Source organism: Myotis lucifugus, unplaced genomic scaffold (assembly GCF_000147115.1).
Source record: "Myotis lucifugus unplaced genomic scaffold, Myoluc2.0 scaffold_270, whole genome shotgun sequence".
Taxonomy (NCBI): Eukaryota; Metazoa; Chordata; class Mammalia; order Chiroptera; family Vespertilionidae; genus Myotis; species Myotis lucifugus.
In genome coordinates, this window is record NW_005871318.1 from 513035 (window position 1) to 528494 (window position 15460).

Consider the following 15460-nt stretch of genomic DNA (forward strand, 5'->3'; position numbering starts at 1 on the left):
CTATTTACCTATATTCAAACACTTTTATAGCCTAAAAATTGAGAAATATATTGTATTAGGAATTATATGGGGAAAATAACAAGAGGAAAAAAACATGTCATTTGAGCATAAGCAGATGCATCAAATCACACCTCTAGAAAAGCTAAGTTGATGAAGCATGATCAAATATGATCCCCAACTTGAAAACACCTACAGAAATATCCTGTTGCTCAAAGCTGTCAAAGCAAGTGAATAATTGTTCATATATTCTGAGATAATCTTCACTAAGCTGTTTTGGTGAATGTAACTTCTTCATAATGATCTTTTAAGAACAATTTTTCTAACTCCTTAAAAACCCTTCAAGTGTCTTCCAGTCACAACACTATTAGGACCGCCTGGGAGCAGAAAGAACACTGATAGAACTGTTGTTTTAAGCATGCTGTGTGTCAACTATAAGCCAGCACTAAAACTTAAAGTACACGGGGTCAGGCATTACATTTTGGGGAAGACAGTGCACCTGGAATAGAAGTGTCTGAATCTGACTCCAGAGAAATGTTCTGAAATAATCTAATTCAGAACTATGAACCTGCTTATAAAAGTTAGACAAGAGGGAATAACATCTGGAATTAGAACTCAGAATCCAATCTATTTTTTCTCGGGTGTCTCTCCAGTTCTTTTGTGCCACTGAAGAACCCATCCCCAAAAGGTTGGATGAAAGAATAAAAATGGAGGTCTTAACTGTCCCAGATATTTCCTTTAGGTTCTTAGAAGGTAGTTCTTTAATTGTCATGACCACAGCCTTTCTTCCGGCTAATCACAGTGCACGCAGTTCTACTAGGCTTTCTTTATTCCCTGAACTTCTTAGTAGACCTTACACAGCAGCATGTATGTTCCTTTGGACCTAAGTTTGGAAATTGTTCCCTTCTGTCAGTCAGTCCCAAAGTCACCAGATGTTTGTAAATCAGACCCAAACCACCTCAGCACAGGATTCAAGGCTCCATAAATCTGACCCAACCCACGCCAGCTATACATCCGCGTGAGTGCACAGTGACCCCGTCTACTCCAGTCAAGACGGTCTTCTCTTCATCCCTCGACTCTAGCCAGTGTACACCATATCCACCCCGGTCTGCCTCTCTTTAGTAATAAATTTGGCTTCATCAAAATTTAAAATTTTTGTGCATCAGAGGATATTATCAACAGAGTGAAAAGGCAACCCCCAGAATGAGAGGGTATTTGCAACTCATATCTGATAAGGGATTATGATCCAGAAAACATAAAGAACTACAACTCAATAACAACAAAAAACAAACTCAATTTAAAAAATGGACAGCCGAACCGGTTTGGCTCAGTGGATAGAGCGTCGGCCTGCGGACCGAAGGGTCCCAGGTTCGATTCCGGTCAAGGGCATGTACCTTGGTTGCGGGCACATCCCCAGTGGGGGGTGTGCAGGAGGCAGCTGATCAATGTTTCTCTCTCATCGATGTTTCTAACTCTCTAGCCCTCTCCCTTCCTCTCTGTAAAAAAATCAATAAGATATATTTAAAATAAATAAATAAATATGGTGAATAAGCACATGAAAAGATTGGTTCAACATCATAGAGAAATGCATCCATGGGAAATGCAATTCAAAACCACAATGACATACCACTTAACCCATTAAAATAGTTATTATCAACATACAAACAAACATAACAACTGTTGGTGAGGATGTGGAGAAACTGGAACCCTTATGCGCTGGTGGTAGGAATGTAAAATGGCACAGCTGTTATGAAAGACAGTATGGCAGCTCCTAAAAAAATTATACATAGCAATTGCATTTGTGGGTATATGCCCAAAAGAATTGAAAGCAAGGACTTGAACAGATATTTATATACCAATGTACACAGTAGCATTGTTGGCAAGTGTTAAAATGTGAAAGCAATCCAAATGTCCACTGACTGATGAAAGGATAAACAAAATGCGGTACATAAATACGATGGAATATATTCAGCCTTAAACAAAACTCTGGTACATGCAATAATAGGGATGAACCTTGAAAACATTACGTTAAGTGGAATAAGTCAGACACAAAAGGACAAATATTATGAGTCCACTTGTAAGTGGTACCTAGAATAGTCAAATTCAGAGACAGAAAGTAGAACAGTGGTTACCAGGGACTAAGACCAAGGAGGGATGGGAAGTTAATTAATGGTTAATGAACAGAGATTCTGTTTGGGATGATGGGAAAGTTCTGGAGAGGAGAGTGGTGATGGTTGCAAAACTATGTGCCTGTATTAGTATTACTGAGCTGTACACTTGGAAAATGGTTAAAATTTTCTGTGTATTTTAAACACAATAAAAAAGATTCAAACCCAAACTTCTAACGCCATCAAACTTCTCAAATACTTATACAGATTATTATTGATTATGGTACTTGAATGGTTTATCAACTGGATATAGAACGAATCTTCCTATAGAGTTGGAAAAACTTAAAATTAGGCACTGTTTAAAAGATATCTTTAAATACTGACCAGTGTTTAATATTTGAGCTGTAAAATGAAAAGTAATTTATCAAAGAAAAAGCATACTTGAGAAACTATACTGTGTATTCTTATTCTCTCTCCGTCATTAATTTCCCTCTATTGATCTTCTTTACGTTGTAGTTTCCTTCATCACAAAACTGCATCTTTTATCCAAAATAGCTAAAATTTTAAAGTAACTAATAATATAAATGGAATGATGGCATAGAGATTCAAATGCTAGATGTGAATTATAGACTTTTCAGTATAAACAACAGAAAAGGGAGGAGGATGTATTGCCTTGCGAGTCTAAGGCATTCATGCATTTCCAGGTCTAAAACAGAAGATAAAACATTGTAATGTGTAAAAAACTAAAACGGATATTATGGCATACATTATAGAAATGCAAAAATTTCATATAATAAATCCACGCTTTATCAAAAGGAATTCTTCCAAGGGTTGTCACATAAATCTCAGAAACTCTGATCCCATATTACCACTTGGAAGATAGACTGTTGGCTATATTGATTAAGTAAAAATAAACAAAAACCAGTATCACTATTTTTAAGAGCAAACTAAATGACATGCATAAATATCAAAGTACATCTAAATTTTACATGAACATTAAATAAACATAACATACAAATAATAAATTACATGATGGAAGCAACTGACTAGATACAAGCGCGGAGGAATCTGGGCATACAAATAATATGAATCAACAAAATGGTACTGCTATTTTAAAAACAATCTAGTATTTGTAACAGATTAAGGCAAATGGTCTAGGAGCTAAGGTAAGTTAATATTTGAAGTTCCACATTTTGAGCAGGGCCATAACAAAGGGTCATAGCCATTCTAACCTGGCTTCTATATCCCAGAACAGAGCTGGTACTTAATGAAAGCATATTGGCTACATGACGATCATTAAATAAAAACCTGAAGCCATGTAGCAGCTAGGGAAGTCCAGAGCCAAACATAAACCTGAATTTAAAAGGTGTGCCACAGGGTAATTATCTCAGTCATGATCTTTGACCTTAAAATTCTGTGGAAAATAGTGATGGATACTTTAACTCCTACAGCAGTGTATGTAATCTGAAATCAGAAAAGTCTCCTATCACAGAGTTTAAGAGAGATCAAAATATTGAGGCAACCAAGCAAGAAGTTATTATTTCCAGGGGGAAAATGGCAGCTCTTAAAATCTTGAGAGATGGACATATTAAGAAGTAGGTCCACTAGGAAAAAATGAGAGTTGATATTATTTAAGTGAAAAAGTCAAGGATGGGCCCTAGCTGGTTTGGCTCAGCGGATAGAGCGTCAGCCTGCGGACTCAAGGGTCCCAGGTTCGATTCCGGTCAAGGGCATGTACCTTGGTTGCGGGCACATCCCCAGTAGGGGGTGTGCAGGAGGCAGCTGATGGATGTTTCTCTCTCATCGATGTTTCTAACTCTCTATCCCTCTCCCTTCCTCTCTGTAAAAAAAATCAATAAAATATATTTAAAAAAAAAGAAAAAGAAAAAGTCAAGGATGGGAAAGTGATACGCTTTGATAAAGAAAACGCTATGAGCCAATTTTTCCTGGTTACCAGTGTAGAATGGGAGGAGTCAGATTGCCTTGACATTTTATGAAGTTATCAAAACATCTGCAGAATGCACTGAGCTTTTGAAATGTACCAGAATACTGTCATTCTACATGATAAACCACCTCAGAACATTTGATGCATAATCTTCTAGTTAAAAAAAGTACAGAGTAAGAATATGCTAAAGATCTGTTCACTTAGAACGTAAGAAACTTGTCTACTAGTGTAGTTCCATATTTAAATGTTTTCTCTTATCCTTATTAAAGATATCTAATCAGTTCAGAAAATTAATGCTAAAGGTGGTAATTCCTTTTTTAATGCTAAAGGTGGTAATTCCTTATACTTCAACTTTAAGCTTTAGATTTTTACTAAAAACTAATTGGCCCTACCCAGTTTGGCTCAGTGGATAGAGCATCGGTCTGCAGATTAGGGGGTCCCAGGTTCGATTCTTGTCAGGGGCATGTACCTTGGTTGCAGGCACATCCCCAGTAGGGGGTGTGCAGGAGGCAGCTGATCTATGTTTCTCTCTCATTGATGTTTCTAACTCTCTATCCCTCTCCCTTCCTCTCTGTAAAAAATCAATAAAATATATATTTTTAAAAACCAAAAAAAAAACTAATTGTTTTTATCATACATACAAAGAATGGGAGGTTTTTGGATCTAAAATGTTTTTATCTTCATTGCTAACAAGATCACAATAATCAAAACTGGGAAAGTGGTAAGCATATTTTATTTTTAATCAGAATACTCAAGCATATTTTATTTTTAATCAGAGAGTGAGAGTTCCAATTCGTTCGAAGATACTTTGTAAGTGAAAATTCTAATTAAGAAAAATTCTGATTAGGTACAAAGCAAATTAAGAAAAATTCTGATTAGGTACAAAGCAAAATCTTGTAAAATTCCCCCTTCTGACAAGATCAGAAGAAAAATATTACTATAGCCTGGCCTGTGTGCTCAGTGGTTGAGCATCAACCTGTGAATGAGGAGGTCACAGTTCGATTCCCGGTCAGGGCACATGCCTGGGTTGTGGTCTTGATCGCCAGTGTGGGGCGTGCAGGCAGACTCCATCCCCAAGTGTGGGGTGTGCAGAAGGCAGCTGATCAATGACTCTCTCTCATCACTGATATTTCTCTCTCTCTCTCTCTCTCTCTCTCTCCTTCTCCCTTCCTCTCTGAAATCAATAAAAATATTTTTTAAAAATATTACTATAAACTGAGAAGACATTTGGCTTTTCCTATTTTTACACTTAGCTCTTTATTTAAAAATAATTTTTATGTTAAGAATTAGTAAGAAGCTTTTTAAAAAAGTTAACTTCTAGATTTATGGTAACGGCTCTGTAATACTACAAAATAAGAATATGTATTTAAATAGATGTACTTTGTGTTCAGTTCTTTACAGAGTATTAGCATTTTAAGTGAGATTAATTAATGACAATGAAACTATATCTTCCTTAGGAAGAAGGAAACTAAACACTATACAATAAAAGCAATGATTAAAAATCCTAATTTGTTTTATCAAATTATTTATCAATTTAATTTTTCCACAGAATTAATAAGCACTATTATTTCCATATTAGAATAGGTATAATTTAGGGGAAAGAGTAACTCCATGAGGATTTTGACATTTTTCCTAACCACTTTTCATTTTTAAGATGAGATTATAATTTTCAGGAAATATACCAAAAAAAATCCGTGTTAAATAACAACAGTGGACCTTAAAGGCATGAGCTTTTGTCACTTTATTGTTAACCAATGAATGTTATCCAAAATTATAGATGTAACTGTAACTTAATTGTACAACACAAAATTATGCTATTGGTAAAAGCCTGCTGGAATTTACCGAATACTCATTAATATATTTTTACATTGCTATATGAACATGTGCTCTCAATTGCTAATAATAAAAGTTATAATTGGTTAATCACTATGAAAATCCATATCGCAAATAGTTTTTCCTGTTTAGAAAAATCCACACAGCTTTAAAAATGGATTAACTCCATTTTAATCCTAATCTACAAATAGATTATAAACAGCCAATATAACTGGTAATTTTTCAACACTGATATCAAACTCATGTAGCAATGGTAGTGCACAATATTCAAAAAGGAAAAAATTAATAAAAATTCACGTTTTCCCGTCATGGCAATTGCTTTAATGTTTTGGAGAAGCATGGCCAGAAGGGTCACCTCTATGTGCTGAAAGCAGAAACCCTTTCCTCCACAGCGTTTTGAAGCATGTGCACAACCACTGTACAACAGTCACTTCAACGTTAACCAGTTATATTTTGTCCTACAAAGTCCAAAAAATATATTAAATGCAACCTTTCCTTTTCATAATGTCTGCCCAGATTAATCCTTTTAAAGTCAGCAAAATCAAAAAAGCACAAGAGATATTTTCAGACACAACTTGAATCTACTGTGCATGAAAATGTCTTAATAAAATGGCAATTCTAATAGATAAATGTCAATTTGAATGCATAATACCAAAAAAAAGTAGCTGAACCACACAGAGAAAAAAAGGCTTTCCTTATTTCCAAATCCAGATGTTTACACAATAAAGAAAATGTTAGAACATGTGAATATTAGACCATCTTTCAAACTGGAAAGATTTCTTCTTAAGACATAATTGAACTTAGTATTGCCTAAAATTATAATTTCTAAAACAGGATTAACAAACCAAATTTAAGTACTCTTAATTAGAAACTGAAAAAAAAAAAAGCATGATGATTTAGGAACCAAATATGCTAAAATGATCATGTAACAATTATATCAAGAAATGAAGGTACAGACACTCTTCAGATGGTACAAGGCAACATCTCTCTTACACACACACACACACACACACACACACAGACACTTCTTCAGACATACAACACCTCTCCAGGAAGATTGTATACCAGTGAGAGCTTACAATTTTAATACAATTCAGAGTCCCACAATTCAGCTCAACAAAAAGGCAGCTAAAAATTTAGCACTCTAAGATATTCTGAAGGAAAAAGAAACCTGAAACATAGTTGTTCATGATTGGAAGTATTCTATGCTTATAAAACATCAGCTTGAACAACCAGTCATTGCAGGTGCAGTAGTGAGGTAGTGTCACTGTGGCCTCAGGGGACTGATGTTTGCATATGCTGCCCTTTCAGGAAGGCCCAAGGTTTTTAATGATTATAATCAATTACCAACAAATGCGTATTTTCTTTTAGTAAATGTCTGTTTGCCTAAACTAATCTATGAGAGAGGAAAACTTTTTAAGTCAGACAACTGATTTGCAGGGCGTATTTCACCAATACACTCTCCTAGGGCACTATTACCTGCTATCTATACCTTTGTGAATTGGTAGGCAAAGAAAACCAAAGGATGACAGAAGATGAAACTCCGATCAATTCAGCTGTCAAATACCCAATAACATAATAAAATTGGGATTTTAAAAAATTAACCACCAGTTGCACACTAGTTAAACTTTCTTATCCTTTCATAATTCACAGCCATCTTCTACACAATGATCAAAAACTGTGTACCTGTGACCTACCTTCATTTTAAACACTGCCAATGATCTGTATGGTGGCAGAATTATGGCTATGGGCATGGCAAGATATGAGAAGGGCACACTGAGAAAACATGATGAAAAAGAATGGGGAACTACATGCAGGTAAAATTTGAAAGGGGCAAGGGAAAAACCTAATCATTAAATAAATCACCATCAGCCTTTGAAATGTACAAAGTGCTTAAATCACACCTACACATTTGTCAGACATGATAATTAGTGTTAATTTTCAACAGAAAAAAAAAATGGAAAATGCAAAATATGAAAGGAGATGATGAACACTGTTCTCCAGTCCCTGGCTCAAAAGAAAAAGAAAACCAAGCATGATGTCACACTGCCTTAATGCTGAAGAGCTCCCCTCAAATATGTCTGTTAGCCACCGCAGTCAAACTGGTATAAGTGCTTTGGCAAGGTGGGATGCATTCCATCACATCTGCAAAGGCCTGCTTTTCTCTGTTGGTGGTTCAGCTTATGAAGAACATGTATGCAAAATAACAGCTCTCACATTGCTTCAAACTCATCAATACGTTGCTTTGTATTGCCTTGTCGAATCTGTCGCAGAGTCTTGTACTTATCACGGCCTGCTTTAACATTCTCAGCATGAAGAACATCATTTTGTGTTTTCTTAGTTTCATCTCTGGCTTGGGCTAATTCTGAACTTAATGCCTATGTTTAAAAAATTAAAAAAAGTATGAAGATTATTTTTCTTAGACTTTAAAAACAAGAAAAAGGCTTAAAGACAAAAATATACATATAAGAAACCTGCTTTTTAGTATATTTAGCATTCAACTGTGAAATCTTTAAAGTCTGTAAGTTTGTTTTACTTTTAGTAATCATGGGGACCGTGGTTAGGGAAGAATACACATGGCCTTTCATTTCTACACCCATTAACCAATATGATTTTGTGTATTAACCTAAATTTCCTTAACTTTCCCACCATACTTGAAATGACTACCAAAAGATTTAATGTAGCCATTACAAAATAATGTTACTGTAAGATCTAAAATCTATACCAGTGATGGTGAACCTTTTGAGCTCGGCGTGTCCGCATTTTGAAAAACCCTAACTTAACTCTGGTGCCGTGTCACATATAGAAATTTTTTGATATTTGCAACCATAGTAAAACAAAGACATATTTTTTATATTTATTTTATATATTTAAATGCCATTTAACAAAGAAAAATCAACCAAAAAAATGAGTTTGCGTGTCACCTCTGACATGCGTGTCATAGGTTCGCCATCACTGATCTATACCATGAGAGAAGCTTTCTCCAAAAATCTTTATTTATTATAATAATCACCCTATTCTCTTTTAATATCTGAAGATTTCACCAATTAAAAAATTAGAGAACTTAATGACAAAAAAGTCTAGAAATATTAAAATATCCTATTTTGATCTAATTATAATTAGATCAATAAGTAAATAATTCAGATTATGTAATGCCATACAGGTAATCTATTACATTACTGCTTTTTAATATATACTTTGTTTAAAAATTAAATTCATTTGTTTTTTTAAACACAGCATTAAGTATTTTTTTTTTATCTTTAAACATGGGTAAACCTATAATCTTCTATACTAATAAAAGGGTAATATGCTAATTAGACCAGATAGACCGGATATCCTTCTGGTGGCAGGGGTCAAGGCAGAGGTGGTTAGCGGTGATCAGGCAGGCAGGCAGGCAGAGCGGTTAGGGGCGATCAGGCCAGCAGGGGAGAGCAGTTAAGGGCAGTTCAAGCCAGCAGGCAGAGCAGTTAGGGGCAATCAGGCTGGCAGGGGAGAGCAGTTAGGGGCGATCAGGCCGGCAGGGAAGCAGTTAAGGGCATCAGACAGGCAGTTAGGGGTGATCAGGCAGGCAGGCAGGCAGAGGCAGTTAGGGGTGATCAGGCAGGCAGGCAGGTGAGCGCTTAGGAGCCAGTGGTCCCAGATTGGAGAGGGTGCAGGCCGACTGAGGGACACCCCCCCACCCGTGCACAAATTTCATGCACCAGGCCTCTAGTTAAAGAATAACTGCCTGGCTGGCATGGCTCAGTGGATGAGCATCAACCTATGAACCAGAAAGTCACGATTCCCGGTCAGGGCACATGCCTGGTTTACCCGTGTGGGCATCCAGGAGGCAGCCGATCAATGCTTCTCTCTCATCACTGATGTTTTTCTCTCTCTCTCCCCCTCTTCCTTCCTCTCTGAAATCAATAAAAAATATATTTTAAAAAAAAGAGAAAAGAATAACTTACTAGCTAAAGGCTGATCACACAAGGTAACAAACACTTGCTAATGGAGTCATAGAATGAAAGAAATGATAGATGTGCCTGTAGGCCAAGCACCCACAAACCAATCACAAGGCCAGCTAGTGTTAAAGCTTCCATCAAATATTCCTTTTTAATAAGTTTGTCTTAATAAATGAGGAAAATGAAAACTATATTTTAATATGTGTACAACTGTAAATTTTAAATACCTGCAGTTGCTTCTTAACACGCTCATTTTTCTGTGTTTCTGTTACACGTTCCTCTTCACTTCTATGGTTCATTACCCCATCACTTGATAATTCAGCACTAGCTTCAGCATTATTCTCATCATGTTCATCATGTTCATTTTCTGTTGGAGGAATGACTGGTGGAGGTGGAGGTGGAGGTGGGCCAGACATCACACTTTTTAACTCTTCTTTGGTCTTTTCCAAGTCTTCCTGGGCTGCATATGCCTGAATAAAAATAAAAATAAGTATATCGGCAATTTTAAAAATCAGTAACTTAAAAAAAATCAAGTACATCTTCCTAATAGAAACTGTTTTTCAGATAATGAAAATAGGCCCTATTGATGAAAATTCTATTTCTGGTGAAGAATGCCATCAGGTAGGAATGACAGAATTTTTTAAAAAACATTACTTTGGAAACCCTAATAAAATTATTGGTTCTGGCAAGGATTATTGCTGCTAAAATTGTTTTGTAAATGGTTGATGAAAAATGGATATTAGTATAATGCCAAAGAATGCCACACTTAATAGATTACATTTTTTTTTTTAGCCACAAGGGGGAAATTGTAACCAATGAAGGAATCAAACTGCTATTACTCTAATCCAAATAATCAATTAAAATTCTTAATGGTGAGTTAACTAGATATTGTCATCTGATATGATGCAACAGAAGTATCCACTATCACCAATTACTTGAGTGATCATAATGTGCTGGTCTGCTTGAAAAGTTCTGCTTTACACTGTTGTCCTGGAGTAATTATTATTATTTTTTAAAATATATTTTATTGATTTTTTACAGAGAGGAAGGGAGAGGGATAGAGAGTTAGAAACATCGATGAGAGAGAAACATCCGTCAGCTGCCTCCTGCACACCTCCCACTGGGGATGTGCCTGCAACCAAAGTACAACCAAGGCCCTTGACCAGAATCGAACCCAGGACCCCTCAGTCCAAAGGCCAACACTCTATCCACTGAGCCAAACTGGTTAGGGCCTGGAGTAATTATTAATAACACCCCCTGCCTTTCACTTTCAAAAATATTCTAATTTGGATGATAAATTATATGGAAATCTCACCTATGAGACATTATAGCCAAAAACTTTTAACTGAGTCCTTTAAGCTTTTAGGTCTATCTTCCACTTTACAGAAAATATTGATGATAAAAGGACAAACTGAAAGACACCATGAAAAAGCAACTGGTCAAATACAAAAGGAGGGAAAATCTGGGTGCTTGCAACAATTCGGTATCATAAAAAGAACTGTCCTACTTAAACATAGACTCAGAGCAAACAGATGCAATTCAAAGTCCTACTTTGGACACTGGTAAATTAACTATAAAATACCTTTTGGGTCAATTTTGAATATAGCCTGCCCAGAAATAAATCCACCCATATGTGTTCAATTAATTGGTGATAAAGCAGACAAGAATATGCAATGAAGAAAGGACAAGTCAGGCCGGTGTGGCTCAGTGGCTGAGTGTCAACCTATGAACCAGGAGCTCAGGGTTCAGTTCCCAGTCAGGGCACATGCTCAGGTTGCAGGCTTTATTCCCAGTGGGGGGTGTGTAGGAGGCAGCCAATCGATGGTTTTCTCTTATCATTGATGTTTCTCTCTCTCTCCCGCTCTCTTCCTCCCTGAAATCAATAAAAATATATGTATTTTTTAAAAGGACAATCCTTCAATAAATGGTGTTGGAAAACTGGACAGCCACATGCAAAAGAAGGAAACTGGACCACTATGTTACACCATACACAAAAGTCAACTCAAAGATTTAAATTGAAGACATAAAACTCCTAGAAGAAATCACAAGCAACAAGTTTCCTTGACACTGATTTTGGTGATGATTTTTTTGGATTTGATACCAAAAGAAAAGACAACAAAAATAAAAATAAACAAGTGAAACTCTATCGAACTAAAAAGCTTCCACACAACAGAGGAAACCATCAACAAAACAATAGGACTACCTACCAAATGGGAGATAGTATTTACAAATTATGTAACTGATAAGGGGTTAATTCCCAACATATATTAAAAACTCATGCAACAACAGTTTAAAAGAGCAAACAATTCAATTAAAAAATGGGCAGAGAATTGAATAGACATTTTCCCAAAGACAGAGAGATGACTAATAGGTACATGAAAAGGTGCTCAACATCACTAATCAGAAGAAAGATGAACATGGAACCACGGTGAGATAGTCCCTCACACCAATTAGAATGGCTATTATAAAAATAATAAGTGTTGGCGAAGATGTAGGGGGGAAAGTACCCTTGTGTATGTACTATTGATGGGACTTGTAAATTGGTGCCGCCACTACGGAAAACAGTATGGAGATTGTTCAAAAAATTAAAAATAAAATGACGATATGACCCAGCAATTCTACATCTGGGTATTTCTCCAAAGGAAACAAAAACATTAACCTGAAAAGAGATATGCATCCTCATATGCACTGCAGCATTATTAACAGTAGCCAAGATAAGAAAGCAACGTGAGTATCCATTGATGAATAAATGATGTGGTGTGTGTGTGTATATATATATACACCTACACATAAACACACACACACACACACATACACACACACACAGAATGGAATACTCTTCAGTCATAAAAAAGAAGGAAATCTTGCCACTTGTAACATGATGGATGGACCTTGAGGGCATTGTGCCAAGTGAAATAAGTCAGAGAAAGACAAATATCATACTAGTATGATCTCACATATTTGTGGAAGGTTCAGGGGGAGACAGATGGTGATGGAACATAATAACAAAGAAAAAATAAATAAACAAGAAAACAAGACAAAACACTGAGCTTATGAATACAGAGAACAGACTAGTGGTTACCAGAGGCAGGGTTGGGTAAAATACGACAGAGAGTACAAACTCCCAGCTTTAAAATAAGTCACGGGATGTAATGTGCAGCATGACAACTGTAGTTAGCAATACTGTACTGCATATCTGAAAGTCGCTAAGAGAGTTAACTTAAAAGTTATTACAAAGGAAAAAATTTGTAGCTATGTATGGTGGCTTATTGTGGTGATCATTTCACAATGTATACAAATATGAATTTTATGTTGTATATCTAAAACTAATATAATATAAATTACATCTAAATTAAAAAATTTTTTTGAATAGTCTAAGACAGCGGTTCTCAACCTTTGGGTCGCGACCCCTTTGGGGGTCAAACGACCCTTTCACAGGAGTCGCCTAAGACCATCAGAAAACATATATAATTACATATTGTTTTTGTGATTAATCACTATGCTTTAATTATGTTCAATTTGTAACAATGAAATTGGGGGTCACCACAACATGAGGAACTGTATTAAAGGGTCGCGGCATTAGGAAGGTTGAGAACCACTGGTCTAAGATGAGATGAAAACTGACTGAAATGAAGTTGTCTATACAGGATGACCCCACTCTGAACATACACGTGTGACACACCTATGCAAACAGAAAGAGACCCCGAAGGGACATGCACGGAGGCGTCACAACGTGATGACAGTGTGCGCGAATGTGACTCCTTGTGTGAATTTTCTAATCTCCATAATTCACAGGATTTGACCCAGGATGTTATTTTCTAAGTTTATGTGTTTCTATCAAATTCTAATAAAAAAGTGTTAACAGGTAGCTTAAGAGAGTTTTATTCCTTTTGTATAATTATATATACATAATTCTTAATATATAAAAAACTTTCCTATGAAATATAAACTGCTACAAATATAAGAATGAAGAAAACCATATTCATTTTATTGTAGAAAAGTCATATAAGTATACATTTAAGAATTAATGTTATCTAAAGTTTGAATTAAGCTCTCATTATCTTATATTTCCCACTCCTCCAACTATAGCCTTAGTTTTCACTTTTGTGCAATTTCAGGCAATAGTGGCTTCAAACAAATTTTTTTTTCAAAACAAAAAAAAAATCTCAGTATCATCTTCACTGCATCCCTCTAATTCCACTTTATAACCAATCATCTTGTTGCCATGCCCTTTTGAATCCACCACACAATGTCTCTCAAAATTCCTGTTCCTCTTTATTCCTGTTCTCATGGCCACATCCTTAGTTTGGGTCTTTAGTTCTATAGTAATCCTACTCACTGTCCCAATCCATCCTTCACACTGACTGCCAACTTAATTTTATAAAACTACACCTTGATCATGTTACAATCCTGTTTTAAAATCTACGGAACCCAGCGTCTATACAGATATTCCCCACCATCTTGCCTTAGCAGGGCATTTATATAAAGCCTTCACAACTTCTACCTCTCCCAAATTTTCTGAGTTGCTTGCTCACTGGCTATCCTCAAATCTGTCATGTACTTTCATGCTTCTTACACTCATTCATTTCCCTCTGTCTGGAATGACTTCCTCTTCAGTCCTCTAACCATTCCCAATCTTTTCTACCCCAAAATTGAGTTTATTATTCAAGACCCAGCTTAAACTTATGTTTCCTCAACACCTGCTTCATTCACCTCTCCTGTGTTTCCAAAGTACTTAGCTTACAACAACAGATTAATATTTACTACAATACACACAAGCATCTTTCCCCCCTAAATTGTAACAGATCCTATTATTCATCTCTATAAAATCAGTAGACTGCTAGGTACAAAATAAGTATTCAATAAATGATAGTAATGAACAAATAAATGATTACTTTTTGTTGCCATTCATTAGCTTCCTCTTCCTTTTTCTTCTTGGCTACTTCTAGAAGTGTAATCCTGGCAGTGAATTCAGCAAGTTCTGCTGCCTAAAATAAACAATATAATTACCCAAACTAAAAAACAATATATTTTCAATAATTCATATTAAGTCAACAAAGCTTATATGAACATGATTGGGCTGTTTAATGTTTTCTTAGTCTTCCATTTTAAAAAAGGTAGTATTTCTTTAAGATGATAAATATCTTATTCACAGATCTAATAAGGAGAAAAAGTGAAAGAATTTTTTACAGACAAGAACTCATTCATGTTTCAGTACCAGGAATTCAAAATGTGCAACATAGGAGCTATGTTTTAACTTTTATCAATAAAGTATTTGCTAAAGCCTACAAAAGAAAAAATTGTTTTTATTCAAATCCAGTATCTTCTAAGTGTCATGCTTATTCCTTATTATTTGCAAGGAATAATAATAATAATAATAATAAAAAACAAAACCCAATCAATTATGACCTAAGTTATCTTATAGGAGCTACAATGTATTGTCAATTTATCTAAAGCAAAACATGCCAGTGGCTTATGTGAAGTTTAAGGCGAATCAGAATCTTCTGTTAGCAATAGGCTTCATTTGTATTTTATTCTGTTTCATTTGTAGGTTTATTTCCATACTTTGTTATTAAGTTACTTGTATCTTTAGTTTGCTTTCCAGAAGCCATAATAGCATACTTAGTTTTACAAGG

The 15460-nt window shown here is 35.6% G+C and overlaps 1 protein-coding gene across 3 annotated transcripts in view; it reads right to left on the reverse strand.

Moving 5' to 3' along the window:
- RDX (radixin) overlaps positions 1-15460 on the reverse strand; it is a 75852-nt gene that overhangs the window by 17683 nt on the left and 42709 nt on the right. For all 3 annotated transcript variants that reach the window (XM_023762979.1, XM_023762978.1, XM_023762977.1), the window contains exons 11-13: positions 14720-14812; positions 10052-10294; positions 8101-8261 (exon numbers count right to left, since the gene is read on the reverse strand). In XM_023762979.1, coding sequence (XP_023618747.1) covers positions 8101-8261; positions 10052-10294; positions 14720-14812 — 497 coding nt within the window. The remainder of the gene's footprint in view (positions 1-8100; positions 8262-10051; positions 10295-14719; positions 14813-15460) is intronic.